The sequence below is a fragment of the Cucurbita maxima genome, unplaced genomic scaffold (assembly GCF_002738345.1).
Source record: "Cucurbita maxima cultivar Rimu unplaced genomic scaffold, Cmax_1.0 Cma_Scf00027, whole genome shotgun sequence".
In the NCBI taxonomy this organism is placed as follows: Eukaryota; Viridiplantae; Streptophyta; class Magnoliopsida; order Cucurbitales; family Cucurbitaceae; genus Cucurbita; species Cucurbita maxima.
In genome coordinates, this window is record NW_019272043.1 from 2095694 (window position 1) to 2123577 (window position 27884).

At 34.9% G+C, this 27884-nt stretch overlaps 4 protein-coding genes across 7 annotated transcripts; all 4 read left to right on the plus strand.

The window, feature by feature from the left end:
* The first annotated feature begins 1722 nt into the window (after positions 1-1722).
* On the plus strand, positions 1723-10367 carry LOC111499837 (protein DA1-related 1-like). 4 transcript variants are annotated; one of them, XM_023151529.1, is made up of 13 exons: positions 1723-2083; positions 3877-4012; positions 4115-4205; positions 6200-6527; positions 7374-7494; positions 7634-7720; positions 8052-8171; positions 8333-8545; positions 8641-8703; positions 8790-8908; positions 9023-9081; positions 9154-9483; positions 10279-10367. In XM_023151529.1, exons 2-12 carry the CDS (start codon positions 3917-3919, stop codon positions 9480-9482), a joined length of 1626 nt encoding a protein of 541 aa, XP_023007297.1. In that variant the 5' UTR covers positions 1723-2083; positions 3877-3916; the 3' UTR covers position 9483; positions 10279-10367. The 4 variants fall into 4 exon arrangements, with proteins under 4 accessions (XP_023007297.1, XP_023007299.1, XP_023007296.1 ...); XM_023151531.1 differs by lacking the exon at positions 10279-10367 and having other exon boundaries at positions 6200-6335; positions 6369-6527; positions 9154-9663; XM_023151528.1 differs by lacking the exon at positions 10279-10367 and having other exon boundaries at positions 9154-9663.
* Positions 9795-12149, plus strand: LOC111499836 (serine/threonine receptor-like kinase NFP). The gene has a single exon (XM_023151527.1). It carries the CDS (start codon positions 10203-10205, stop codon positions 12015-12017), a length of 1815 nt encoding a protein of 604 aa, XP_023007295.1. The 5' UTR covers positions 9795-10202; the 3' UTR covers positions 12018-12149.
* A 7436-nt stretch (positions 12150-19585) lies between these two features.
* LOC111499928 lies at positions 19586-20395 on the plus strand. Its single transcript, XM_023151658.1, has one exon. The coding sequence runs from the start codon at positions 19701-19703 to the stop codon at positions 20160-20162; it is 462 nt and encodes a 153-aa protein (XP_023007426.1). The 5' UTR covers positions 19586-19700; the 3' UTR covers positions 20163-20395.
* Positions 20396-25027: 4632 nt separating this feature from the next.
* LOC111499656 (patatin-like protein 2) lies at positions 25028-27736 on the plus strand. Its single transcript, XM_023151284.1, has 6 exons — positions 25028-25145; positions 25281-25462; positions 25546-25732; positions 26749-26910; positions 26976-27272; positions 27438-27736. Exons 1-6 carry the CDS (start codon positions 25032-25034, stop codon positions 27660-27662), a joined length of 1167 nt encoding a protein of 388 aa, XP_023007052.1. The 5' UTR covers positions 25028-25031; the 3' UTR covers positions 27663-27736.
* The last annotated feature ends 148 nt before the right edge of the window (positions 27737-27884 follow it).

A 27884-nucleotide genomic window follows, 5' to 3' on the forward strand; every position in this document is an offset into this window, starting at 1 on the left:
TATCCTTATACTCATGATAATATTTGAAGCCAGGTTCAATTTTTCTTCAATAATATTCTTTATTTGTGTTTTTAATATTTACAAATAATACTCGTCTAAAATGTTTGTAGGAAGTTGTTCATGAATCATATGACCAGAGAACTTTCAACGATCGATTTGAGAATTTTGGTAGTAGTTCTCAATATGTAAATGATTTCTATCCAAGAATCGAGCACTTACAGATAAACAGACCTTATAACAGTATTGTCTCAAAAGCCTAAGTGGTGGGGCAAATCATCTCAAAAGCCTAAGTATTGTCTCCTTCTTGCTTTCATCTTTTGATACGATTAAAATCACTTTTCTATATTAAGTCGTAGCATTAAAGCACTCGAGAAATTTTTCAAAAGTATTTGGCTAAGTGTTAGCTCAAAAATTCAAACATCGTCTTACTTTTCTTTTAGCTTATCAAGGACGTGTTCTATCACTGATTCAATATCCCGTTGCACTTATCTTTTTACTGATGCCTATATTTGCTCCCTTCCTTTGTAGGGTGGTATTGCTCCGCTCGCTCTGGACTAATTTTTCATTTTTAGAACTCTTATGCTAAAAGTGAACAAGAACGTAATTAAGTGGATATAGATATTAATTATTAGAAATATTTCATGAAATATTCTCAAATAAATTTTTACTATCTTCAAAATGTACATGCTTTTATTAATGCAAACCAAATATAATTTAAGGGAAAATTTGTAACACTATTACTAATTTAAAATATTTTTCAAACAGTAACGTGGTAAATTCTTATAATTTAATAAATTTAAATTTAATTTTTTGTTTTGTGTTGGCTAGGTGTGCCATATGCAATTTGAAGTATAAGGGGAAGGACAAAGTGACAACTTTGCCCTGCTACCATGAATATCATCAACATTGCATCTACAATTGGTTGAAGGACAATAAAGTAACTTCACCCATCAGTTCTCTCTCTTTTTTTTTTTAATTCAACTAAACTTTTTTTAAAAAAATTGACGTTCAAATTAATTTTCTAAGTGAATTTTGATATAATTATGAATATTTATAGTTCATTTTTTAAAATTTAATTTATTTACTATTTTTTTCTTTTTTATTAAAAAATAAATTTATTATTTTTGGAAAACTAATCAAATTGGTTTTATCCTATTAAAATTTTGATATAATTGTGAATATTTTTAGTTGATTCTTTCTAAATTTTTAATTTATTTACGAAGTTTTATTTATCTATTTATTTATTTTATAATATTTTTTCATTTATTTAATTTACTAATATTTTCCATGTTTTATTTATTTATTTTTAATATAAATCAGAATTGCTGCATTTGTGAGAAAGAGGTGGTTATATCTTGAGGAATCCGGGAAGAAGAATTATTTAATTATATTATTATTGTATTTTCGTCAAAATATTTATAATATATTTTTTTTTAAATTCTCTTATATGTGTAATGATTTCAATCCGATAGTGATCTTCATAATAAGTCAATTATCTTAAGAAAAATTTAAATAAATTGATTAGGATATAATTAAATGTCAATTATCTTAAGAAAAATTTAAATAAATTGATTAGGATATAATTAAATGTGTTAAGCTTAGAACAATTATGTGTTGAATGACTTCTTCGAAGGACACTTTAACATAAAAATAATTTATTAAGAAATGCTAAAAAATTGATTATCAATATTAAGAGGTTTCATTATTGTTTAGTATCTTATTCTTTATTCCACGAAGTATTTTCATCAATTTGTTAGACCATTTTCATTTGATCAAAACACTTTTTCAAAAACCAATGAACTAAGTCCAAGGTGGTGTCGGTTGGGTAGCCGCTCTGGAAGCTTGGTAGTAGCTAAATCAAACCCAATGACTCCGCAGATGGTAGATTCCTACGCCTTCGCTCATCAGTTTTGGTCGTTTTGTTATCAACTCCTGGTGACGTTTTGTGAAACCAGAAAATTTAAAAATGCAAATGGGACCTTTGACGTTTTGTGGGTTGTCGTGGAAATTTTGCAAGAGTACCTACTTTCGGAGGAGAATCAAGAGAAATTTGATGAACTCAACAGAATCTTCTCTCTTCTGGGTTTCCCTCGTTCTTTCTTCTCTTTTATTTGATCAGCTACTGCTTTTGAAGTATCATTTCTTTCACGCTTTCAACTCTCTTTTATGTTCCCCTTTTCTTTCCTTTTCCTTGAATGATTCTTCTTTAACTTTGATTGTCCAGGAATTTTATCTGATCTAAGATTTTATCGATCCAATAGTCTCTGCAGTATCCTTTGCCTTTTTCAGGTGGAATGGAATAGATTGGAATTGAATTCTCTTTTACCGGACATTGTTTTAAACCTCGTTTCCCTGCTGCTTTTCCTGTGAATACTGGTGTTTTGATGATGATTTTTAGTGGTCTTTTAAACGGTCTTGTGAGATCCTACATCGGTTGGTGAGGAGAACAAAATATTCTTATAAGGGTGTGGAAACCTCTCCCTAACAGACACGTTTTGAAAATCTTGAGGGGAAGCCCGAAAGGGAAAGCCAAAAGGACAATATCTATCAGCGGTGGATTTGGGTTGGTCTGGGCAATGTGCCAGCAAGGAGGTTGAGCCTCGAAAGGGGGTGGACACGAAGCGGTGTGCCAACAAGGACACTGGTCTAGAATGGGGTGGATTGGGAGGTCCCACATTGATTGAAGAAGGGAATGAGTGCTAGCGAAGATGCTGGGTCCGAAGGAGGTATATTGTGTGATCCCACATCGGTTTGGGAAAAGAATGAAACATTTTTTTATAAGGGTATGGAAACCTCTCCATAGTAGACGTGTTTTTAAAATCTTGAGGAGAAGCCCGAAAGGGAAAATCTAAAAAGGACAGTATCTGTTAGCAGTGGGCTTAGGCTGTTACAAATGGTATCAGAGCCAGAAATTGGGCGATGTGCTAACGAGGAGGCTGAGCCTCGAAGGGGGTGGACACGAAGCGGTGTGCCAGCAAGGACACTGGTCCAAAAGGGGGTGGATTGGGAGGTCCCACATTGATTGGAGAAGGGAATGAGTGCTAGTCAGAACGCTGGGTCCGAGGGGTAGATTGTGTGATTCCACATCAATTTGGGAGGAGAATGAAACATTATTTATAAGGGTGTGGAAACCTCTCCATAGGAGACGTGTTTTAAAAATCTTGAGAGGACGCCCGAAAGGGAAAACCCAAAGAGGACAATATCTGCTAGCTGTGGGTTTAGGCTGTTACAAATGGTATTAGAGCCAGACATCGGGCGATGTGCTAGTGAGGAGGCTAAGCCTCAAAGGGGGTGGACATGAAGCGGTGTGCCAGCAAGGACGTTGAGTCCCGAAGGGGATAGATTGGGAGGTCCCTCATCGATTGGAGAAGGGAACGAGTACCAGCAAGGATGTTGGGCCGCGAAAGGAGTGGATTGTGAGATCCCACATCAATTGGGAAAGAGAATGAAACATTTTTTATAAGGGTGTGGAAACCTCTCCAACGCATTTTAAACTTTCTTTTGGTTCTTGGTCTTGTGAATTTGAGATGGGTTTTTCATGATGCTATTAATTATCGTCTCGTACCACTCTCAGGAAGAATTGGTTCGCATCCTGCACTTGCAATTTTGGAAGCTTATTGATTTCATGATTTTAGAATCTTCTGCTCAGTGGGATGATTTGTTCTTTATCTGGTCTAGGATTAGTCTGTACTGGCAGTGAAAACTTCCACCGTTGAAATGTTTGGTCTGAAATGTTAAGTTACTTTCCAGACAACAATCATGATAAACGCATAGAGATTGATATAAAGAGCATAAAGAAAATTGTTTATCATATAAACTTTTTTGAATTGGAATTTAAGTGAATGATTTCAATCCTGACTAAATAACTTGCTGCAGGAAAAAGTATAGCAGCCAAACAATCCAATCGTATTAAAGTATGGGTTGGTGGACTAAATTCTTCAAAGGCCATGAAAGCCAATACAAGGAAAGATATGGAAATGATAGAATTTGGGATCAACCTCAAACCTCTCTGGTAGGGAACATGTTTTACTTCTCTTCTTATTTTTCTGTGGCTGTTTCTGCTGATCTGTCATAGATCGATGCCAATCTGTGTTTGTCGAAAACTTGACTGCAGGACGAATTGGCAGAGTTCGAACAAGAGGACATTGATTTTGCAACTGCACTATCACTTTCGGAAGAAGATCAAAAAGTGGAAGCAGTGATAGGTGAGTTTGGTAGCTCGAATTGTTATAGCTTTTTTTTGATCTTTGAGTATGTTTTAAAGCCTCTTTTAAGTGCATTCATCGCTTGTGTGTTTGGGGCATTACGAAGATTACATATCATAAGTTGAGTATGGCACTTGAGAAGTTAACCTCACCATTACGATGTACACACATTTGTTTTGATGATGTTTAGCTTATCATCATCACATCTCATCTTTGGCAATAAGCAATAATAGCACATTAGACATTAAGAACTGACCAACCCCTCACCCTATATTTCACCAATCTCCAAAAACCTATCTACTACGCCACCTTTTATCATCGATCCACAAGTTGTGACATCATCACTAGAAAAATAAAGAACCAAAAAATCTTCCTCGTCCCAGAAACAAAATTCTCCACGGTTGGCTCTCACCAAGAATCTGACGATGAATATGCATCTAGCCCTCTACCCCTCCCCACAACCCCTCATCCCCTATCGCGGGTATGCTCGATCTCTCTCTCTTGTCGCCAGAGAATATCCTTGCGAATATAGAGCTAGGCACTCTTTTTCAGAAAAAACAGAATGAAACAGAGACAAAAGAGGTCACCTCAATATCGAAGAAGCTCTGACCAGCAATGGCCATCTAAATCTTAGCACCATGGCTAAAAGAACACCACATGTGCATCATGGCATTCCTTCGAGGAAAAAGAAGCCCACTACAACCAAGAAATAGAGTAAACTGTCTAGAGAGAGTGTTGGCCTCCTTTTAGACATCAATTATGAGAAGTCTAGCAAGTCACAATTGGGTGGTCAATACGTTTTATGATTATTATCTCTTGTAATGTTAAAGGCTTGGGAGATTGGCTAAAGGGAGCCCTCATCAAGACTTTCATCTTCAAATACAACCCCACTATGGTTATTCTTCAAGAAACAAAATTGAATTTTATTGATTGCTGAATGATTATTCCCTTTGGAGTGCTAGACACATTTGTTGGGCAGCTTTGGACGCTTTAGGAACATCGAGGGATCTTAATTATGTGGAATGACCCAAAGCTGATCATCTCCGAAGTCCCAAAAGCCCTATAACAGGGATCTATGGCCGCCGTAGATATCAAGAAAGACATCTCTTCTAGAAGGAATTGCAGGAACTATCTTACCTATGCCCAGAGTATTGACTTTTGGCTGGTGACTTCAATATCTCTCGGTGTGAACATGAAAAGTCAAGTGGAAAAGTCACTAGAGGCATGATACACTTTGACAATTTTATAAGAGAAGCTGAACTCACCGACCTTCCCCTCAATAATGGTCTTTATACTTGGTCAAATAATAGATCTCTACCCTCCTTGACACTCAACATATTTCTGGCCACAGAAGGTCTACTTGGAAAATTCTGTAACACACCGTGTTTGAAGATTGAATAGATCTACATTTGATCATTATCTCATTTTACTTTCCATAGGTTGCTATAAATGGGGTAGCAATAAATTCCACGCTAGCAAAGACAATATGGAAATGAAACCACCTTAAAAAGATGAAGTTCTTTCTTTGGGAAGTATTGCGTAAAGGCGTTAGTACAAGTGAAATTATTGAAAAAAGAATGCCCTACATGACTCTATTTCCAAGTTGGTGCCCATTATGCAAGAAAGGAAGTGAATCACAAAGCCACCTATTTATGCAATACATATATGATTTGTTGACAAAAATCCTCAATATCTTCGGATCACATCTCATATTTGTTAGGGAGGTAAAGAATCTATTGGACATGGTCCTAACGTACCATCCATTCAAGAATGCAAAAGCCAATGGAAGAACCTCATCATGACTTTTTTTTGAAACCTGTGGAAAAAAGAAATAAAAAAATATTTGTGAAATAGACACACTTATACAAAACTCTTCGACAATGTTGTTTAATTCTCATGGTCATAAACAATGATTCTGTGCAAGCTGGGCCCCACTATATCAAGGTTTCATTCATAGCTTGAGCATTTCATTTTTCATAATTTATCAATTGCAGAGGAAGAATCTCACAGTGATGAAGATGTCATACACAGTACCAAAGATGAATCAGAGGATGATGAACAAAGTAGCATAGCCCAGTCAGAGGATGACAATCAAATTACTAAGTCTCAATTGGAGGAAGATGAGAGACTTGCCAAAGCTCGAATGGAGGAAGACGAGCGATCTGCCAAAGCTCAACACGAGGAAGATGAGAAGATTTTGAAATTTCAAGCTGAAGAAGATGAACAGTTAGCTAGAGCTTTCCAAGAAAGTCTAAACATAGATCCACCACCTCCTAGATATATTTTCAATCCTAATCCTGTCTTCTATCCATCTGGATACAGGTACGTATGGTCACTTATGCACATTTCTCGGCCTTGTCAAAGGGCCTGTGGCCTAATGATTGGCCTTGCCCGACCTTGGTCTGGTTGATGATGAGTTTATGCTACTACAAATTTGGTTTAAGGTTAAAAAATGATTGTCCATGGACCGATCCAAAAGGTCCAATTTGATGGGTGAATCTAAAGTTAGATGAGTCAAACTTATAGACGTAACCTTTGTAGATTGTGCCAGAACAGTTTAGAAGAAACTCAGGATCACATTTTCGTTCATTGTTCTTACGTTTTGTGTTCGGTACAAAACTCTCAAGACCTTGGCTGGTGTATGGTGATGCCTAGGGACGTGAAGGATTGATTGGAGGGAGTCCCACATTGGCTAGTTTAGGGAATGATCATGGGTTTACAAGTAAAGAATACATCTCCATTGGTTTGAGACCTTCGGAGAAATCAAAAGCAAAGTCATTAGAGCTTATACTCAAAGTGGACATTATCATATCATTGTGGAGAGTTGTAATTCCTAACAGCTTCTACGTATGGTGCATACGGGCCATCCCTTCAAGAAAATGAAGGCTTGACTATGGATGAACATATCTAGAGCCTTCTTTTTGGATCCTTTGGAAAGAAAGAAATTGAAGGGGCCTTTTTGGATCAAAAGCATTCCCTTGAAATATTCTTAGTCCTTATTATGCTATTTCATGATATAAATTGTCTAATCTCTTTGCTTCATATAGTTATGCTTCCTTTGTCACCTATTGGTAAAGCCTTCTGTGATTGAAAAAAATGAGAGTGATGCTTCTAGAACAATAATTCTTGGACAATATGAAAGAAGAACTAAAAGCATACTTCATGTAGGTTTTGTGCCGGGTGCCACACTGAGATTGGTTATGGGTGGTTTCTAAGTAGCATGGGAGCTTTTTGGCATCCAGAATGTTTTCGCTGCAATTCTTTCAATGAACCCATTACAGATTATGAGGTAGATATGCAATTGTAAAATACTGAGAGATATTCATTTACTATCTGCTAAATCTAATTCCCGTTAACGTTAGCTACTATTTCCACATTTTGAACGTCTGCCTATTGGTTGTTGTTATAATGAATCAAAATTTTGACAGTTTCCTATCTTCTCGAACCGACCTTATCACAAATACTGCTACGACAAGGAGCAATATCACCCAAGATGTGACGTTTGCCGCAACTTTGTGAGAATCTCTTCTGTTTACTCATTTTATTGCATGGATTTATCCATTCCATCTCAGGAAGGTGCATGTTCTTGCTTATACATTGCAGAATTTTTAAGCAACTTAAACATAGTAGATATGCTTTCTCTAATGCACAATTCAACTGGTAAAGACTAGGCAGATTCTTCTGTTATGTGTTCAAAATCAGTTTGAGATAATAGTTTAAAATGAGTATCGTTTTGAGAATGAAATACGAAGGGTCTTATCGTCTCTTTCGGATCTGTTGGTTATGAAACTGTATAACCTTGAAATGCATTGTTTCTGATCTTTTCCTTGATTCCCCTCTGCACAGATTCCTTTTAATTCTTCTGGTGTTATAGAGTATATAAAGCAACCTATCTCATCACGACCGTATTGTCCTTCACATGAAAAAGATGGAACGCCGAGATGTTGTAGTTGTGAACAAATGGAGGTGCTCTTTGAAATCATATTCTACCTCATTATCAGGAAGAAACATTATCTTGAGAAAACAACTCCCCATCATCTCGGTTTTTACTTGATCAAGAACAACAACGATCATTACTTTCAGCGTGTCGTTGGTTGTAGTCGAACTGACTTTTTTTATTGATGCAGACGAGAGACACTAGTTATCTGTTACTTGAAGATGGACGGAAGCTCTGTTTAGAGTGTTTGGACTCGGCGATTATGGATACTCATGAATGTCAGCCATTATACCTCGAAATTCAAGAATTTTATGAGGGTCTGAACATGAAAGTTGAACAGCAAGTTCCTCTGTTGCTGTTCGAGCGGCAAGCTCTAAACAAGGCCATGGAGGTAGAAAAGAATGTAAGGGCCAATGGAGCTTGTTTGTGAAAAGCATTACATGTTGTCATCCTTCTTATCAAGAACTCATTTGATTCTCTTTTGTTTGTGGATAATAGGGTCACCATCACTTACCTGAAACCAGGGGACTCTGCTTATCAGAAGAACAGACTGTTGCTACTGTATGACATTCTCCTTCTTAGATTTTTTTGAGCTAATTTGATTTGATCCATGTGGCATGATGTATTGTTCACAATAAAATCTACAGATCTCGAAAAGGCCAAAGACTGGGGCAGGCTACCGTATAAAAGACATGTTTACCGAACCTCATAGATTAGTTCATCAATGCGAAGTTACCGCGATTCTCGTTTTGTGTGGCCTTCCTAGGTAGGATTTCCTTGATAGTAGCCAAGCGACTTACTTTGATGTGTATTACTAATGCTCTTCGAATGGATGTCGAAGAGAAGTTGTTGACGTTCGCCCGTAGCTTTGTCACTGCAGGTTACTGACAGGATCTATCTTGGCTCACGAGATGATGCATGCGTGGCTGAGGCTTAAAGGTCGTCTCTTTGTTTTGTACTATCGTTTGCTATTGATTTCATGAACAAAATTTGTGACACAACATTAAACAGGCTATCCCATTTTGAGTCCGGAGGTTGAAGAAGGAATATGCCAAGTATTGGCTCACATGTGGTTGGATTCTGAGATTTATTCCATCTCTGGAAGTGGTATGGCCTCCACATCTTCATCTTCATCTTCATCGTCCTTGTCTTCTTTGTCTTCAAAGAAAGGTAGACGATCTGACTTTGAGAAGAAACTTGGGGACTTTTTCAAACGCCAGATCGAGAAAAATCCATTATCAGCTTATGGAAATGGATTCCGGGAAGGGAACAACGCCGTGTCGAAATATGGCCTAAAGAGGACCCTCGATCACATTCGGCTGACTGGAACCTTTCCATAGAGTAACACTCAATAGCTTTACCTCTGGATATATAATCCCAGTTCATACAAAAACACAATATAGTAGTACATAATGAGAAGCAAAAACAAAATCAAAATAAGCATTGAAAAGTTATGTGAAGTTATTGTGAATCTCTCTTAAAAAAATGTAGCATAAATGTGAACAAGTGTTTGGATGAATACACACTTTTTTTGTTATTGGGTATCAAATTCATTTTCATATGAATGGTTGGCCACTCTTTTCCTGCCTCTGATAGACCACAGCAGCAAGAATAGCAGTAGTTTACAAAGAACTTATGGCCAATGTTGCTCTACAGAACATCTTGAAATGTAAAACAAAAATTCTAACTAAAATATGTTAACCCAATCATGAAATCTGACTAAATCTACTAGAAAAGCTTGTTTGTTAACGGGCCTCTGCCTTGTTCTGAGTTGAAAAACATGAATTTTGTTATATAAAACTCAATTTCCCTGTTGGCTTTATGCTACTCTGAGTTTATTTGCAGAGAATTGGCCAACCCTGCCGTCCTTTGAAGCTTTGTTTATTATATTTTGATGCAAACAAAGCTATGATATTCTTATGGTTTTTGTTATGAATCTTTTCCAAATGGCAAATTCACTAACTTTGATGCCTTTTCTCTTGATCTAAATGATAGATTATTGTTTTCTGATATCCGAGCTTGGCTAACTAAGCTATCTAATCCATTTTTTCTAACCTCTCATGGCTATGGCTTTCTACTTCATATCATCTCAAGCTTTTGTTCTTATTTTCTTCTTATGTTCTTGTTGTTTCGCAGTCTCTCGATCGCTGTCGAACTCAACGGTTGGCTCATCATGTCATTCGGAATCTGTTTGCAATACTTATGTGAGCTTCTTTGCAAGCTCTCCTGACTTTTTGGATTTGGAGAATGTGTCTGATCTGTTTGGAGTGAATCGATCGTTGATTGCCGAAGCTAGTAACTTGAATCCCGAGGACGGTCGTCTATTCCCGGGCGATCTCTTGTTGATTCCTGTCCAATGTTCCTGCAATGGAGACCATTACTTTGCCAATATCACTTACCGAATCAAGAAGGGGGACGTCTACTTTACTTTAGCAATGACTGCATTTCAGCATCTTACTGAGTGGCAAGTAGTGAATGCTGCTAATCCCAATTTGGATCCCAACTTTCTGCACATTGGAGATGAAATAACTTTTCCTCTATACTGCAAGTGTCCGTCGAAAACTGACGTCGAAAAGAACATCAAACACTTCATTACTTGCATATGGCAGCCGACCGAGAACATTTCTGTTCTTAGTACCGAGTTTAATGTCTCGACGGATGCCATATTAGCTGACAATAACTACACAAAAATGAGAGACACACCGAACCTTCCCGTGTTTATTCCCGTGTCGCAGTTGCCTCTTCTCTCCCATATGAATCCATACTACAAGATGAAGAACGATCAACGCAAGCGGATTGTCGTCGTTTCCACGAGCATAGGAGGTTCAATTTTACTTCTTGTTCTAGCAGCTGGCCTGGTATGTGTTCATTTTGTTTGTAGGAATAGGAATTCATTGAAATGGAACAAGTTCCCTATGGAAATTGGTGATAGCCCTGCAAGGAACAATGCATTTGAGGCTAAGATTGGCTTGCAAGATGATAGGTTGCTTCCCAAGGTTTCAGATTATCTAAGCAAACCAATCTTGTATGACATCAATGTGATCATGGAGGCAACCAAGAATCTCAATGAGAGCTATCGAATAAGAGGATCGGTGTACCGAGCAACAATCGATGGGCAAGTCTTTGCCGTTAAGAAAAGCAAGGAAGGTATAACAGAGGAACTGAACATTTTGCAGAAAGTAAACCATGTGAATCTAGTAAAAGTAATCGGTTTCTCGATCGACATTGATCGGAGTTGCTTCCTAGTCTACGAATACGCCGAATATGGTTCACTTGATAAATGGTTGCACTCCTCTTCATTGGCCTCTCTTACATGGGATCAAAGACTATCCATAGCATTAGACGTGGCCAATGGTTTGCAATATATGCACGAACACATTCAACTGAGTGTCGTTCATCGAGATATCCGAACGAGTAACATACTTCTCGACTCGAGGTTGAAGGCAAAGCTTGCAAATCTATCAATGGCAAAGCCGGCAATAGACTCAATATCACACAAGATAGATGTCTTTGCTTTTGGAGTTGTTTTATTGGAGTTACTTTCGGGGAAAAAAGCGACTGAAACAAAAGGCAACGGCGAGGTCGGGATGTTATGGAAGGATATAAGAGAGGTGATGGATATTGAGGAGAAAAAGGAAGGGGCGCTGAGGGCATGGATGGACCCAAAACTTGAAAGCTTATACCCCATTGATGAGGCTGTGAGCTTGGCAGATTTGGGGAAGGCATGCACCAATGACTTGCCAATGGCGAGGCCAAGCATGGGTGAGATTGTGTTTAATCTCTCCATTATCACTCAGCCATCAGAATCATCTTGGGTTTCTGGTTTTGAATCAATAAACATTGGCCATAAGGTTGATACGATCCTGGCTCGGTGATCCTTTGTTCCACAACTCAATTGGCAAGCAAGTAAAACAAGCATAGATTCTTGTACTTTATTATATTTCGAGATTTCTGAACAAGCAAGTAAATTTTTTGTATTGTTTGAACAAGCAAGTAAATTTTTTCTGAACAAGCAAGTAAAACAAGCAAGTAAAACATGCAAATAATGGATAATACTTCATTTTGTATTGTTTGAACAACTTTTTTATTCTATGATTAAGTTTCAATAATGAAGCAATTCCAGTATAGATTTAGCTAAAAAGGAATACTTGAATAAATTTTTTATCAAAATATAATTAATGATCATATAGCATAATATTAAAGCTACAAATACTATATTATAACGTTAAAAAAAATGCTATAATAGGTTAAAGATAGCATAATATTTTAGCTATATTCAACATATTATAGCTTTAATACAACGCTATGAAATGTTTTTATAACAATGTATATAAGCTATAGTTTTATACTCTATTATAATATCTATTATAGTTATAAAAAAAACGCTAGTTAGACTTTTAATAATATGAGCTGTCACGACGTATGCTATTGTATCCATTATTTCTTGTAGTGTATATCTGGGACACTTGAATAGAAAAAAAAAATACGTAAATACACCCCAACTATATTCAAATGAGATAGAACTTGTATTCATGGAATGAATGAAGGTTCATTACATCACCATTTTGTTTCAGATACAAACATTCATATATTTAAGAACATAAAACAAAATAAACATAAAAATAAGATTTGAATCATTATATAGTAATAATGGCCATTCGTGGGTTGGATGATACATATATTGTTGTTTATTGATCAATAATGCAGAGAGAAACATAATGAAGGATCATATGGATTTGAGTTGGACACATTCAGAAAAAAGACGACATATTTGACTTTGGAACTCATATGGGTTAATAATTGAAACGAAGATTCAAGGAAAGTGCAGGACGCATCTTTTAATCCCCCAATGCCAATGCCAATGCCAATGCCAATGCCTTTGTGTATAATTTTTATTCATTTTTGCACATCAGATTCTGTTTTGATTTTATAGGAATATATATTCTCATATGTATTCATTGTTTGGGTTTGCCGGTTGGTGAGCTTATGCTCTTCAGCTTTGCCAACAAATCATCACTTCCTGTCTTTTCTTTACTCTTACAAATGAACCCAAAACCATCCAACAAATCCTTGTGTTTCTCAACCCTAGATTTCATGAACTACCAACCATCATTACTAGTTGAATTTCAATCCCATTTTTTTGGAGGAGTATTGAGTTGACGCATCCATTAATGATTGGAAAGGTATTACTACATGCATGCTAGCAAAGTTCGTGAAGAAATATTTGTTTAACTCGTATTAAGAGCTTTCCATAAATAACAATAAAGCAAAATAATTTTTATTGTCCACCTAAAATAAATTAAAATACAATTCGATTTAAGAAGATTTTGGCCAAATTCTCCTTGTACAGTTGATGGTTTTGTTTGATTCTTGTTATGTTTGATCATATCGTTGAATTATAAGTAGCTATTTAAAACTTCGTACTAGAGCTATGCTTTAAAGGATAAGCAGGATATGAATTAATATTGAGATTATAATGTGATATAGATTATGCACGAGCGTGCTTGAACATTGGCTTGATTAAGCATGTTAGTAGATGAGAGTATGGTGATATACTCTATGGTTGATTAAAGTATAGTAAAGAATCTTGTTGTATCTAAGGTCACTGTAATAGTTGTATATGTACAAATTGTACTAGGGTAGTGCCCTAATTATTGTATATGAGGCCACTCTTTGTATATATATATGAAATATATGATTCTACTAGGATAGTACCCTAATTGTCGCATGTGAGATCACTCATTGTTTATGGTTTGTATCTAATATGTAATTCTACAAAGGTGGCGGCGTAATACTTGTAAGATCACTCCTTACATGATATGGAATATGACTAGGGTAGTGATTAATAGTTATAAGGTCACTCTTTATATGATATGTGAATTGATTAGGATAGTGTCCTAATAGTTGTATAGTCGGTTGTCATGACCCGATTTTTCAAACTCGAATGGCGACTATTTTTTAAAATATAAAAGATTGAGTAAAAAGAATAGTAAAAGTTTTAGTTCTTAAAATAAAATATAAATATATTTTATTTACAAATAAAAAATATTGTTTGAGTATATTGGGCGTCTGGTAAACAAAACAACTTAAAACATTAAATAGTTGAAACATGGTGTGACTGAATATAGCACCGACTCCAGATTTGCTTCCCCCTCGATCAACTCCTTCATATTACTTGAAAAACATGAGAGAACTTGAATGAATACAAAGACTCAAGTAGACTACTTGTAAGCTCTTAATCATGTCCTTAAGGTATACTAGAGTATCGCACGCTTCCTTGACTTGTTCTTGATCTAATCTTGAGAATTTAAGTCCTTAGATTATGTTCTTGAGTTTCGAATTCTTGTTTGAACATACATCTAGGGCATTATACTGATATTCAAATTATCGTCTAACAAGTCACCACACGTCATTGCTACCCTTCAATTATTTCAAAAGATTCCCTTGACTTTCTTCTACCTATTGACTAACCCCTTTTGTTTAGACCCAACCTCTCCAATTTGGGTCGAGGAGTTGTGCATCTTTCACTATCACCTCTTTCTACCAAGTTTAGTTCTTTATTCAATTAATCTCTTCCTTTTAATAAAAAAATGATAGCCTGAAGTGAAGGGCCACGTCCTTTTGCTTCTTCCAATATAGCAATATAGTCTCAATGGATATATAAGTATATTAGTGTGTGTGGATAGGATAACAAAATATGAGCAATTATTAGATCCAAAAGAGAGAAAAAGAGTACGTATTGATACCCTTATCTTTTGATGGTGGTGCTTCTAATGATATTTGGCTTTAAGCTTTGGAGATTGCTTCAATTATTAGCCTCACTCACCAAACCCATCAAACTTTTTTTTTTTTAATTAGAGACACACAAACTCAATTAGAGTCACACAAACTCGAAACAAACTCGAAAGTTACTTCGAAGTTAAGCATGCCGACTATAAATTTTAAAAAAATGAATTTTATTGAGGTAGATAATCATATCAATTATGTATAGCTTTTTAAAAAAGCATATCCTACCTTGTATTGTACCATTTTTTTTTAACTTTTTCTTGTTAAGTCAATTTATTCATGTGCTTCATTATCTAAAAAGGCTACAAGGAGCTCATGGGTACATTCATGCATTGCAGTTTTAGTCTCTTTGTATCTCAATCCATTCGTACGTTCATCCACTTAGATGTTATAATCAAACAACAAAGTAAAGAAAGGAAAATTAATAGTAATCAAGGTATAGTTTTTAAAAGTAAAAGAACTTATTATCGAACAAAAGCATGTATAGACAAGCTTAGAGAGAAGGAAAAAGAATATCATAATTATAATATTTAAGCAAATACGACAAATCTACAATAATATACGAGCTGCATTTCATTCAAACAGTCTATATATTAATTAATTTGACGATCGGGGTATATTAGTTACAAATTGTGGAAGGACAATAATTGAGCTTAAAAAAAGTGTGGAAAGTGAATATGGGATTTTATATTGGCCAATTGTAAGAGCATATGGGGTTTGAGACCTAATAAAGAACAAGGACATGGGATTAATTTAGAAGGGGTTTGTGTGTGTTGTTCTTGTTACCAAATGCACATGTTGGTCACATAACACAAATGAAACATAGACAAGTGGATATCTCTCGTAGGCTTCGCATCCACCAACACTGTTCTGACAACATCTTACTTGGTCGGATTTCTGGCCTCCTGGATCTCTTTGTTCTTAGTTTTTCATTCACACTTTGACAAACAACCTAATTGCAAGTGTGCAAACGTTGTCTAATAATTTAAACATGTTACACCCTGCATTTTCAATTTTGGTTTTTGGATTTTTTATGATAGAATTTCAATTAAGTTTCAAATTTATAATTATTTTTCATGTTTTTATTTAAATTTGTTTAGACATTAGTTAAACTTGGTAGACACCGTTCTCTTGCATGTTTTTTGGAATATTTTTCGACACACAATCCTCCCTCTCTAACCATGACATGCACTCGTAGCTCACTGGAAATCTTTTGTCCAACAACATAACCACAAACTTATAGAAGTGGACTAAATTTGACAAAGTGAGCAGTGATTTCACCTCCAGTGATTGTTAAAGTATTTCTTGAACATGATTCTCCTATATGTGAATTACATATTATTTACAATTTTCTATCGGTTTTTCATCTATTTCTTCTCTCAACTCAATTTAGGGCATATCATAGGAATTTATGAGGATTCATGCTTCGAGAAGGCGGAATCGAGCACCCAAAACACCTTGAACACTTAAGTAGCCATTTCATATATCCCACACAAGTTTATCTATAGGATCGACTTAGATTAACATGAAAATATTATAATTGAACTTTTGAAGAAATATGTATGTTTTAGCCTAAAAATTTCGAGATATGACGTTTAGATTGCAATTGGAACCTTGTGACTTAGGCTATGTATGCAAGCTTATGGGTCATTCCCCGATCTTCTAAGCTTAATTGGTTAGGACGAGCCACCTTGTCTAGAATTCAAAGAGAGTAAATAGTATTATGTGTTTGAATGCACATAAAATAGTAAATAGTATTAAATTAGAATGTTTAAGTGGAAGTATTTCTTAGTCTTGTATAATTATTTTACCTAAAACACAACATTTAAAAGATAAGAAAGTAATTAAGATTCTTAAAAAATGACAAAGAACATCATTAATAACCTTAATTTTTATCTAATAATTGTCATGGTTCTCATTGCACAAAAATCACATTTTGAGAGACGTTTCTTATTAGATCCACTTATAATTCTACTTTCCATAATAAATGTGTTCTAGAATTGTGTATTTTTGGCAAGTTTCAATCATTTCCATAATAAAAAAAGAATGAGAAGCATTTAATTTTATCCATTAAAAAGAGAATGGTTCCTTTTATGGATGAAGATGTGGCTAGTTGCATGCATTGAAACGTGGCATCTTATTTGAGGACTTCAAAGTATGATAGTATGAATGGTTATGTAAGTTTTAAGATACTAAAATACATTTGGGGTATAAGCTAACGTACTCTTAATGACTCTCTCGAAGATTCATCATCTTTCCAAAACTTCAACAAACATGTTAAAGAACTTTATAATACCATTCGGGATGATTTATGCTGGTTGTTATGAAATATTCATGTTGGTATATTGTTCTATCTTGATCTATCTTGACTTTCATAGCATTTCTAGCATTTACCGTCATTCGTGCATGAGAGTTTTATCTTTACCTGAAAAATATCAGGGTAACACATGACTTGAGACGTACATCAGGATACTTTCATGCTATGATTAATATGGACTTGTATACTACGATGATGTTATATTGTAGTATTATGTAGACCATAATACTATACATGCTCTTTTCCCTCCGTGACATTCTGACATTGTGAGTATACGTTAGTTGAAGGGTAGATCCAAGAGTATGTATACAAACTTATTTGGAGTCTATGTGCATGTACGTGAGCTGTGTGTAAAGAAGTACTACACATCAAACTTTGCTCGAATTAGAAGTAGAGACTAGAAACATGCCATGATATTTTTATGATACGATTGCCGCTAACCAACAAATGAGAAAATAATTTAAAAAAAATATATTTATAGGATTTTGTTTGTAGACAAGTTTCAATAATTTGCACAATAATAGAAAAGAATTAGAAGCATTTAATTTAATTTTATCCAAAAAGAAAATAAAAGTGAATGGTTCTTTTATGGATGAAGACGTGGCTAGTTGCATGCAGTGAAACGTGGCAGCTTGTTTGAGGACTTCAAACTCCTTGCTTTTCCCCATTCCTCTCTCACTCCTCCACCTATCACTTCACATTTCTTCGTTTCTACGCTCTTCTTTTACTTTCTCTCTCCTCCTTTCATTCTTTTGTCTTTTACCTTAGCGCTAAAAATGTTTATTTAATCTATCGAGAAATAATAGAAGAATTAAAGATATTTTTTCTTTTCTATTAGCCAAACCGGGGTAGGACAGAGACTATAATTTCTATTTTCGTCCTCGTTGTACCAAATACTCGTCTCGTCTCGCACCACGCACTTTATGTCTCCACTTTTGCCTCTAATGTTGCTAAATTCCCGTCTCGTCTCATACCAATTATTTTTACACTACATTAAAATATTGAAATTTGAAAGCATGTTATATTTTTACATTATTTAAAAAAATATTATTAGATTTATTAAAAAAAAAATTACTCTAAAGAATTAAAAAAGAAAAAAATGGATTAAAATAGGGATAAGGAAATATTCTAAACAAAGAAACTTTTCCAACTATAATTCAACTAATGACAATATTATAACTTTAATTAAAAAATTGTCGCACTTCAATATAATTGGTTTAATTATGAATTTAGTCTTATATTTGAGAAAAAGGTTAAAATTGAGTAGTTTTCAAATTTTTTTGATAAATCTTCAAAACTCGCTTAAGTGACGTCTTAATTGTTTTTATATCATTTTAGATAATCATTACTTTATTTGATTTTTCATTAACATAATTTCTATTTTCAGAATAGTTTAGAAATATTTTGACATTATAAATTTTGAAAGAATAATTAATAATTTAGTCGGTTAATATAATACCACTAATAAATATTTTTAATATATAAAAAGGCAAAATATATTTTAAAAAACACACTTAGGGGACTTAAAACTTTCTCTTTAAATTAAATAATTTTAGCTCTCGATTTTAATATAATGCAGTTAAAATATTATACTACCATTTGTATTCTATATATTAACGTTGAATTAAAAAAAAATAATTTATTTTATAAACTTTATATATCGTTAGGTGCAAATTTTATATTTTAATATTAAAATTTGAGTTTTTTAAAATTATATTCCTTTTATTATATTTTTATTTACAAAATATTATTAAATTTATTTATATATATATATATATATATTAAAAAAAATTCAATAAAAATCTTAAAGAACTTAAAAATAAAGATTGAAATAAAAGACGAGAAAATTCTTCTGTCCCACCGTGTAAACATCCTTAATTTTTACTCATAAATATAAATTTGAGAAAATGGGTAGAATTTGAGTTTCAATCTGGTCTACATTATGGTGTCCAAATCATTCACTTAAATTGAATATACAACTTCACGAATATCAACCGTACTTACTATTTAAATATATACATTTACGAAAAAATTCTACTAATTTCAACTCTTTTAACTATTTAAGTACGCGGTAAATAGTTATTTATTAATACTTTAGGGATATTTTCATATTTGAATTTAGTTACTACTAAAATATGGTAAATCTTAAAAAAAAAATGACTATTTGGAGAAAAATTGGTTAAAACTTATTATTTATTTTATATTTCCATGAGTCTTCCTTCCAGCCCAACACCACTAACAAGACAGCCTGGCAGAATAAAACGACAAAAGTCCTACGTGGCAGTCCTGTTCAATTTTTGAGTTCCCCTTTTTTCCTTTATATACCCATATTCATTTCTCCGTCCTCTTCGCTCAATCCCAACTCGCTCTCTTCTGACTCACTGAGTTCACCAAAGTCCGGTTCCGAAAAAACAAAATCTCAACACAAAAGAAAAAAAAAAAAGAAAAAAAAGAAATGGGTATTTGCATTTCCTCCGATTCCCCCAATGTTTCTACGGCCAAACTCATTCTTTCAGACGGAACATTGCTGGAATATTCCTATCCGGTCAAGGTTTCGTATGTACTACAGAAAGATCCGGCGAGTTTTATTTGCAACTCCGACGATATGGATTTCAACGATGTTGTAAACGCCGTTGACGACGAAGACGAGCTTCAACTCGGGCAGCTTTACTTTGCGCTGCCGTTGGAGAAGCTGAACAAGCCGCTCCACGCGGAGGATATGGCTGCATTGGCTGTGAAGGCTAGCTCGGCGCTGATGAAGGCGGGCGGTGGAGGGAGTGAGAAATGTGGGTCACGGCGGCCGGTGGTATTTTCTGAGGAGGAGCTTAGGAAGGGTCCGAGAAGGGGTGTGAAGAAGGGGACAAGGAACGGTGGGAGTAGGAAATTCACGGCGAAATTGTGTGCAATTCCTGAATGATGGATGTGTGTAGGGCTAAAATTGTAATTATGAGCTGTTTAGTTTGGTTTTTTGGGGGTTTTGGAAATTGAGATGGTGAGGTTGCTTTATGTGGATGTTTTGTTTCTTCCGCATCCCATGGCATTGCCTTGAGATTCTTTCTTCTCCACTTTTACATATTTACCCCTCATTACTAAAAAAATTAATATTTTCATGTTCCAATTATTTATGGGTATGTATTATATTTTCATTTCCATACGTGTTCTAATGACAACCGGGCGAATCAATCATTTCGTTACGTGATATATTAATCCTTATTATTATTATAGGCATAATATTAATAACAATTAATCTCACCTTATTAGAAAAGAATACGAACGTGAATATTTTAAATTTGAAAAAGTTCATAATGTCATTAATTTGTCGCTAATCAAACGAGAAATTTGTCATATAACTAATGGCTTTAATTTGAAGGCTATGACCTTTTTTTCAAGCACGTTAGATAACCCGTTAAGTCAACTCATGAACTGGGCAATAGAGATAAAGTGAACACAATGTCTATTTTTACACAAAAATCACATTGGAGGATCGAGTGGTTTTGCACAAAGAGCGAAATAGGAAACACAAGTGATGACATATTTTGTTGTTAAATTAACAAGTAAGATGAACGAGATAAATATGACGAGTTACAAGCTTATGTCATTCAGAGATGATTTATCGTGGAAAAGGATGCAATATCAATTTACTACTTTTTTCACTTGATGAGGAGCTTTTCGAAAAGGTTTATGATTCAACTTTCAAGCCTCAAACAATGAGGTAAAGTACAAAGCACATTCAAGTTGGACTAGCAAGCAAGATAAAGACCAATAATCTCTAAGCTAAGTCGTAGAAAAAATATTGAGTTAAGTCATAGACATATTTTATGAAATATTTTAAATGAATGTTTTTTTTTACACGCATTAATTACGTGAGGCATGTAATGACATCTTATTTCGCAAAGAAAAAACTAGATTAAAGAATCGCTCATACATTTAGACGTTTAATATCTTTAGCTAGCCATATAATAAACGGTAGAATACTAGGTATGAAATTAGTTTTTCTAATAAAGAATATTCAAATATAAATGGATAATTATTTTCAAATTTTTAATAAATTTATTAGTTAATAAATGTAGCTTTATTCTAATCCAAAGACAATTTTAAACACCCAACGTCAAACAGCATTTAAATATGTCGATGTTTAATTGTAGGCAAATATTTTATTTATTTAGAAAACTTGAAGAAATATTTAATATAATTAAAATTGAAATGTCGGATTATGTCGGTCCATAATTTAATTTCAAAAAAAAAAAAATTAATTAATTAAATGGAAAATCAGTGGTTGCGGATGCCAGTATAGATCTCGAGGAGATTCTAATATACCAATTATCAAATTTCAAATCAAACTATTGGATTATTTTTTATTTATTTTTTATTTTTTGTTTTATTCATATTCCTTTTTTAAAATTGAGATTTAGAGCGAAAATTATAAACTTTTCATTGAAACTATGTGTGGGTTTTCACAATTCATCCTCTTTCAGGGTTTAGCGTCTCCAACTGATGCGACACTCCACCAAATCTACTCCTCATTGAAGTACTAAGGTGGGTTCTCACAATCCACCCATTTGGGGCCAGCGTCCTCGCTGACACTCGTTACTTTCTCCAATCGATGTGGGATCCTCACCAAATCTACTCTCTTCAGGGTCCAGCATTCTTATTGGTACACCGCCGTGTGTCTACCCCCTTCGGAGAAGAGCCTCCTCGTTGGCATATAGTCCGGTGTTTAGCTCTAATGTCAATTGTAACGGCTCAAGCCCACCGCTAGCTGATGTTGTCCTCCTTGAGTTTTCCTTTTAGGGCTATCTCTCAAGCCTTTAAAATGTATTTGTCAGGAAAAGGTTTTCACACCCTTACAAAGGGTGTTTCGTTCTCCTCTACAACCAATGTGGGTTCTCAAAATATCATTTTTCGATCTAAAATTTGATGGGATGAAATTAAAAATTTATAATAGGAAGTTAAATTAATATATTTGAGAGAGAGAGAGAAAATTATATTTTTTTTTAAAAATGGAGATTGGGCCTACTATGAATGAAAGAAGAGACTAGTCTATGGTGGAATATAATAGGTAGGGTTAGATTGTTAAATGAAAATGCCAAAGTTGATACTGACATTTGACATTGTATTATATATATTAGTATTGATGGGGTCTCCACATAGTCTATTCTTATTGGACTCATGCAAACCTTATCATTCCCACATAAACTCTACCAATTATTTCATTTTAATTGCTTCACTTTTATTATTAAGTTTCATTACACCAAAAGTGAAAAATAAAGTACTTTTTGCTTATTTTTATTGCCTACAACACGTTTTTATTTTAAACACATTTTTTGTGCTAAATAAATGTGATCTTTATTTGCAGAAGAGATTGGTTGTAACAATCGTAAAAGTGTTTAAATTCACGAGCCATATGTAAAGAAAACTATGTATTCAAATCTATTCAAGAATGAAATTTGAACACAATATTATAGACATGGTTAATCGAGATTTCAAATGTAATTTTACTATGATGGGTTTGAATTCATGAATTTTTTCATTTATTTCATAAAAGATCATAATAATTTGAATGAAGTTTTAGATAAAGTATGGTAAAGGGTTGAAAGATGAATGATTTTGAGGGTTGATTTGAAGGGGTGTGTTCCACCAGAAAAGAAAAAAGAAGAGTTGCTTTTGATTTGTTTACCAAAGTAGGAAGGCTCGGGGTGGGTTTGAATCAATTTCATGAGTGGGTAAGCAATGAATTGCCCCCAAAATGTCAAAAAGCTTATCATAAATTCACTTCATTCATATCATTACATCTTCACCTTTAAATTTGGTACCATTTTCTTACCATTTTCTTACCACCTTCTTCCTTTAACCTTTATTTTGCTATGGATCCAGCTGGTAAGGAAAGGACACTTTTAACAAGGTCTGTTTTCCATTTCGATTCACCTAATTATCCCAAAACATTTCCTTCTCTGCAGTATGATCATGTTTTTACTCCTTACTCCTAAGAATTAAGACTATTCTCATAGAGTAACACTGAGTTATTTGTGTAGATAATAATTTTAAATTATTTAAATTCTTTAAGATTACTATTATTGAGATGTGACATCAATTTATTGTGAGATCCTATATTTGGTTGGTGAGGAAAACAAAACATTCTTTATAACGTGTGGAAATCTCTCCCTAGATTATGCATTTTAAAAACCTTGAGGTGAAGCCCAAAAGAAAAAGCTTAAGGAAGACAATATTTGCTAGCGGTGGGATTGGGCGATTACAAATGGTATCAGAGTCAGGTACTAGGTGATGTGGCAGTGAGGAGGCTGAGCCTCGAAGGGGGGACATGAGGCGGTGTGTCAGGAAGGATGCTGGACCCCAAAGGAGGTGGATTTGGTGGGGGATCCCACATCGATTGAAGAAATGAACGAGTGCTAGCTATAACACTGGGTCCCAAATGGGGTAGATTGTGAGATCCCACATCGATTGGAGAGGAGAACAAAACACTATTTATAAGGTGTGAAGACCTCTCCCTAGATGGCTGTTTAAAAACTTTGAGGGGAAGCCCGAAACTGAAAACTCAAAAGGGACAATATTTACTAGTGATGAGCTTGAGCCATTACAGATTCATATACCTTTTTTTACTCGAATGTCACAAATGAGATTCCTTAATAATGTTATAATGTATTTAATTTCAAAAAGTATATAAGCTGAATATTTAAACTTGGGTTCTTTTTCTATATGTTTTATTAAATTTAACCATCATATCCTAATGTTCATCGTTACAAAATTATATATATATATATATTTTAATTAAAAGCAATGAATTTCTTTTTAATAAAAAAAAGAATCCAATTAGGCATTAATTAATTTGAGAGTGGTAGTGATTGACATGTGAAATCATTTATTTACATTGTACTAAAATATTAATGGATTGTCATGATAGTAACCCCTAAACAATTTAGATATTGATTGACTATGTCATGATATTAATGTATAATTAAAATAATCTCTAATTAATTTACATATTCACCGATTATAATCAAATTTCTATAGTCCGAGGAACGTTGCTAAACTTCAAATAATATCTAATAAATCTTTAAATTCGATGAGATTCCACAATGAAGATGAGAACAAAACATTTAAGCGTGTGGAAATCTCTCTCCAATACACGCATTTTCAAAATCTTAAAGGGAAAACCGAAAAAGTACAATATTTGCTATCGGTGAACTTGAGTTGTTACAATGATATAAGAGCCAGAACCAGATAATGTGCCAATGAATAGGTTGAGCCTCAAAGGGAGTAGACACAAGGCGGTGTGCCAGCAAGGATGCTAGGACCCGAATGGTGGGTGAATTGAGGAGTCCAACATTGAATTAAGAAGTGAACGAGTGCCAGACCCGAAGCTTAGGCTCAAAACCGTGCGACCTACCTCCCTCGGCCCAGATCCGAAACGCCAGCCCAGCCACCTTCAGCCCACCTGAACATTGAGATTTAGTTATTTCTATTTGAATTTATAATTCAATTAGCATTAACAACATCAATTAGAAATTTAAAACGCAATGGAGATCTCTACAAAATAAAAACTACTAAAAGCTTATTGTTTAACACAAGAACCATTAATAATGATTTCTTAGAACGGACAAAATTCCACTTGCCCACCATAGTTGACTTGTCTTCCAATAAAATTGTATCTATGAACAGAAACATAAAAAAACATGCACATGCATGGTTGACCAGACATCTAGGGTTCTTCATTTATAACAACCCCTTTGGAGATACCCTTCTTTCTACCCAAACCAAGAAAATAACCATGGCAGCTGATCTTCCAAAACCGAAGATGACAACTATTTTGAGTATTGATGGAGGTGGCATTAGAGGCATCATTCCTTCAACTATACTAGCTTTTTTCGAGTCCAAACTTCAGGTAATGCACATTTTAGCTGTGAGGAGAATGAAACACCCTTTATAAGGATATGGAAAGCCCAAAGAGGATAATATTTGTTAGCGTGGGCTTGAATAATTTCTATATTGATATAAAAAATGATTGTTTTTTGGTTAGGAATTGGACGGCCCAGATGCAAGAATAGCAGATTACTTCGATTTAATTGCTGGAACAAGTACAGGTGGTTTAATTGCGGCCATGCTTACAGCTCCCAACAAAGACAAGAAGCCTTTATATGCAGCCAAAGATCTAACCAACTTCTTTTTGGAACATTCTCCAAAAATTTTCCCCCAAAAAAAGTTCGTACGTCCATACATCTTTGCTTGAATGACTTTGTAATTTTTAGATATAATGAGTAAATGAGTGTTTTGTTGTGTGTCAGCTATTTATTCAGCTCAGTCACCAATTTATTTGGTAAAGTTTTGGGGCCGAAGTACGATGGACAATACTTGAGGACATTGCTGAATGACCAACTTAGGGACACAACTCTTAAGGAAACGTTGACAAATGTTGTTATTCCTGCGTTTGACATCAATCATCTTCACCCTGTGATCTTCTCCAATGTTAAGGTATGAGAAGTTGGTTGGTTTTCACTCTTGATGAAACAAATAACTGAAATAGAATAAAATACATTCTAAAAATACTTTTTAATCATAATGTTCTTTTTGGACTTTCGATTTAAGAATCTCCTCAAGGTTTTTAAAACGCGTCTACTAAGAATTTTTCAATATATGACTATCATTATTACAGCTCAAGCTCACCGCTATTGTCATTTTTGGATTTTCCTTTTTGAGTTTCCCCTCAAAGTTTTTAAAACGCATCTACTAGGGGAGGTTTTCACACCTTAGGCTTTCCCTTTCAAGCTAACTCTCAAGGTTGCATCGGAGGTTTTCACACCCTTAGGCTTTCCCTTTCGAAGTTTCTCTCAAGGTTTTTAAAATGCGTTTACTAGGGAGAGGTTTCCACACCCTTAAAAGAGTGTTTCGTTCTCCTCCCCAACTGATGTGAGATCTCACAATCCACCCCCTTCGGAGCCCAACATTCTCGTTAGCACTTGTTCTCTTCTTCAATCGATGTGGGACACCCCAATCCACCCCTGTCTACTAGAAAGAGGTTTCCACACCCTTATAAAAGGTGTTTTCCTCCCCAACCGATCTGAAGCCCAACGTCCTCATAGGCACTTGTTCCCTTCTCCAATCGATGTGGGACCCCTTAATCCACTTATTTTGGGGCCCAACGTCCTTGTTGGCACACCGCCTCGTGTCCACCCCCCTTCAAAGTTTAATCTCCTCGCTGGCACATCGCTTGGTGTCTGGCTCTGATACCATTTATAACAGCTCAAGCCCACAATTAACAAATGTCCTCTTTAGGCTTTTCTTTCAAGCTTCCTCTCAAAGTTTTTAAAACTCGTCTACTAGGAAGAGATTTCCACACCCTTATAAAGAATGTTTCGTTCTCCTCCCCAACCAACGTAGAATCTCACAGTCACATTCCATGATTCCAACCTAATGCTTAATATTCGAATTTATTTAGTTATCACAGAATTCATCCGGTTGAAACTTTATGATTAAATTGGAACATGCAGGCAAGGTGGGATGAATTGAAGAATCCAAAGTTGGCAGATGTGTGCATCAGTACATCTGCAGCACCAACTTACTTGCCAGCATATGAATTTCAAACAAACAACTCCATGGGAAATACTCACGTTTTCAATATGGTTGATGGTGGAGTTGCAGCAAACAACCCAGTAAGTATTTTCTAATTGAACTCTTGCACCTCATTCACATTTCCTCACAAAATTTGATTGTATAGACCCTGGCTGCCATAACCCAAGTATCCAAAGGGACAAACATTTGTGAACCCTTCAAGACGAAGCCCATGGAAACAGAAAGGATGCTAGTCCTTTCTTTAGGCACTGGAGCAGCTAAGAATGAAGGAAAGTACAGTGCTAGCAAAGCTGCAAAATGGGGCATGTTTAATTGGGTTTATGACAATGGGGCCACTCCAATAGTTGATATCTTCAGCGATGCAAGTTCCGATATGGTCGACTTTCATGTTGGTTCTTTCTTTCAATCCTTCCGTTGCCACAAAAACTATCTTCGCATTCAGGTAGCCCTCACACACTGTGACCTTGACGAACTTTAAGAGAATTGTCAGTAGACTTAATACAGGAGAACTAAGGAGAATTGGTAACAGTGGCTAGTCAGTGCTTTCTAAACTATAATGTGTCTTTTACTTATTTCGACATAATTCGGATTGATTTGGGTTGGACAGGAAACGGATTTGAGTGGGGAAGTAGCATTAGTTGATATTGCAACAGAGCAAAACTTGAAGAATCTGACGAAGGTGGGGAAGGAGCTGTTAAAGAGGGCGGTGTCGAGGGTAAACTTAGAAACTGGAGAATACGAGGCAGTTGATGGAGAAGGTACAAATGAAGAAGCCCTCACACAATTTGCCAAAATGCTTTCTGAACAGAGAAAGCTTCAACTCAGCCCTTGAATGACTCGGTCTCTTTCTATTTTTTATTTAACTAAAATATATTATCATGTCTAATAGGTATCAATAATTATGTTTGTATCTGAGAGATGATTAATAATTTGTTTTCAATTTTTGAAGACATTAGCCAATATATATATATATATATATAAGCTCGAAAACGTCAATCCCCAATAGCCTAGAACCGTTATTATATGCATGGTGTAATTTTTTTTTATGTGGAAA

Excerpts from the sequence above, each read along its gene's own strand:
- LOC111499837 (XM_023151529.1), top strand. The coding sequence starts at position 3,917 with ATGGGTTGGTGGACTAAATTCTTCAAAGGCCATGAAAGCCAATACAAG. Across the intron at positions 7,721-8,051 it reads GTGACGTTTGCCGCAACTTT|ATTCCTTTTAATTCTTCTGG; the intron begins GTGAGAATCTCT and ends CCCTCTGCACAG. Across the intron at positions 8,909-9,022 it reads GTTTTGTGTGGCCTTCCTAG|GTTACTGACAGGATCTATCT; the intron begins GTAGGATTTCCT and ends TTGTCACTGCAG.
- LOC111499836 (XM_023151527.1), top strand. The coding sequence starts at position 10,203 with ATGGCTATGGCTTTCTACTTCATATCATCTCAAGCTTTTGTTCTTATT.
- LOC111499928 (XM_023151658.1), top strand. The coding sequence starts at position 19,701 with ATGGGTATTTGCATTTCCTCCGATTCCCCCAATGTTTCTACGGCCAAA.
- LOC111499656 (XM_023151284.1), top strand. The coding sequence starts at position 25,032 with ATGGCAGCTGATCTTCCAAAACCGAAGATGACAACTATTTTGAGTATT. Across the intron at positions 25,146-25,280 it reads TTTTCGAGTCCAAACTTCAG|GAATTGGACGGCCCAGATGC; the intron begins GTAATGCACATT and ends TTTTTTGGTTAG. Across the intron at positions 27,273-27,437 it reads AAAACTATCTTCGCATTCAG|GAAACGGATTTGAGTGGGGA; the intron begins GTAGCCCTCACA and ends TGGGTTGGACAG.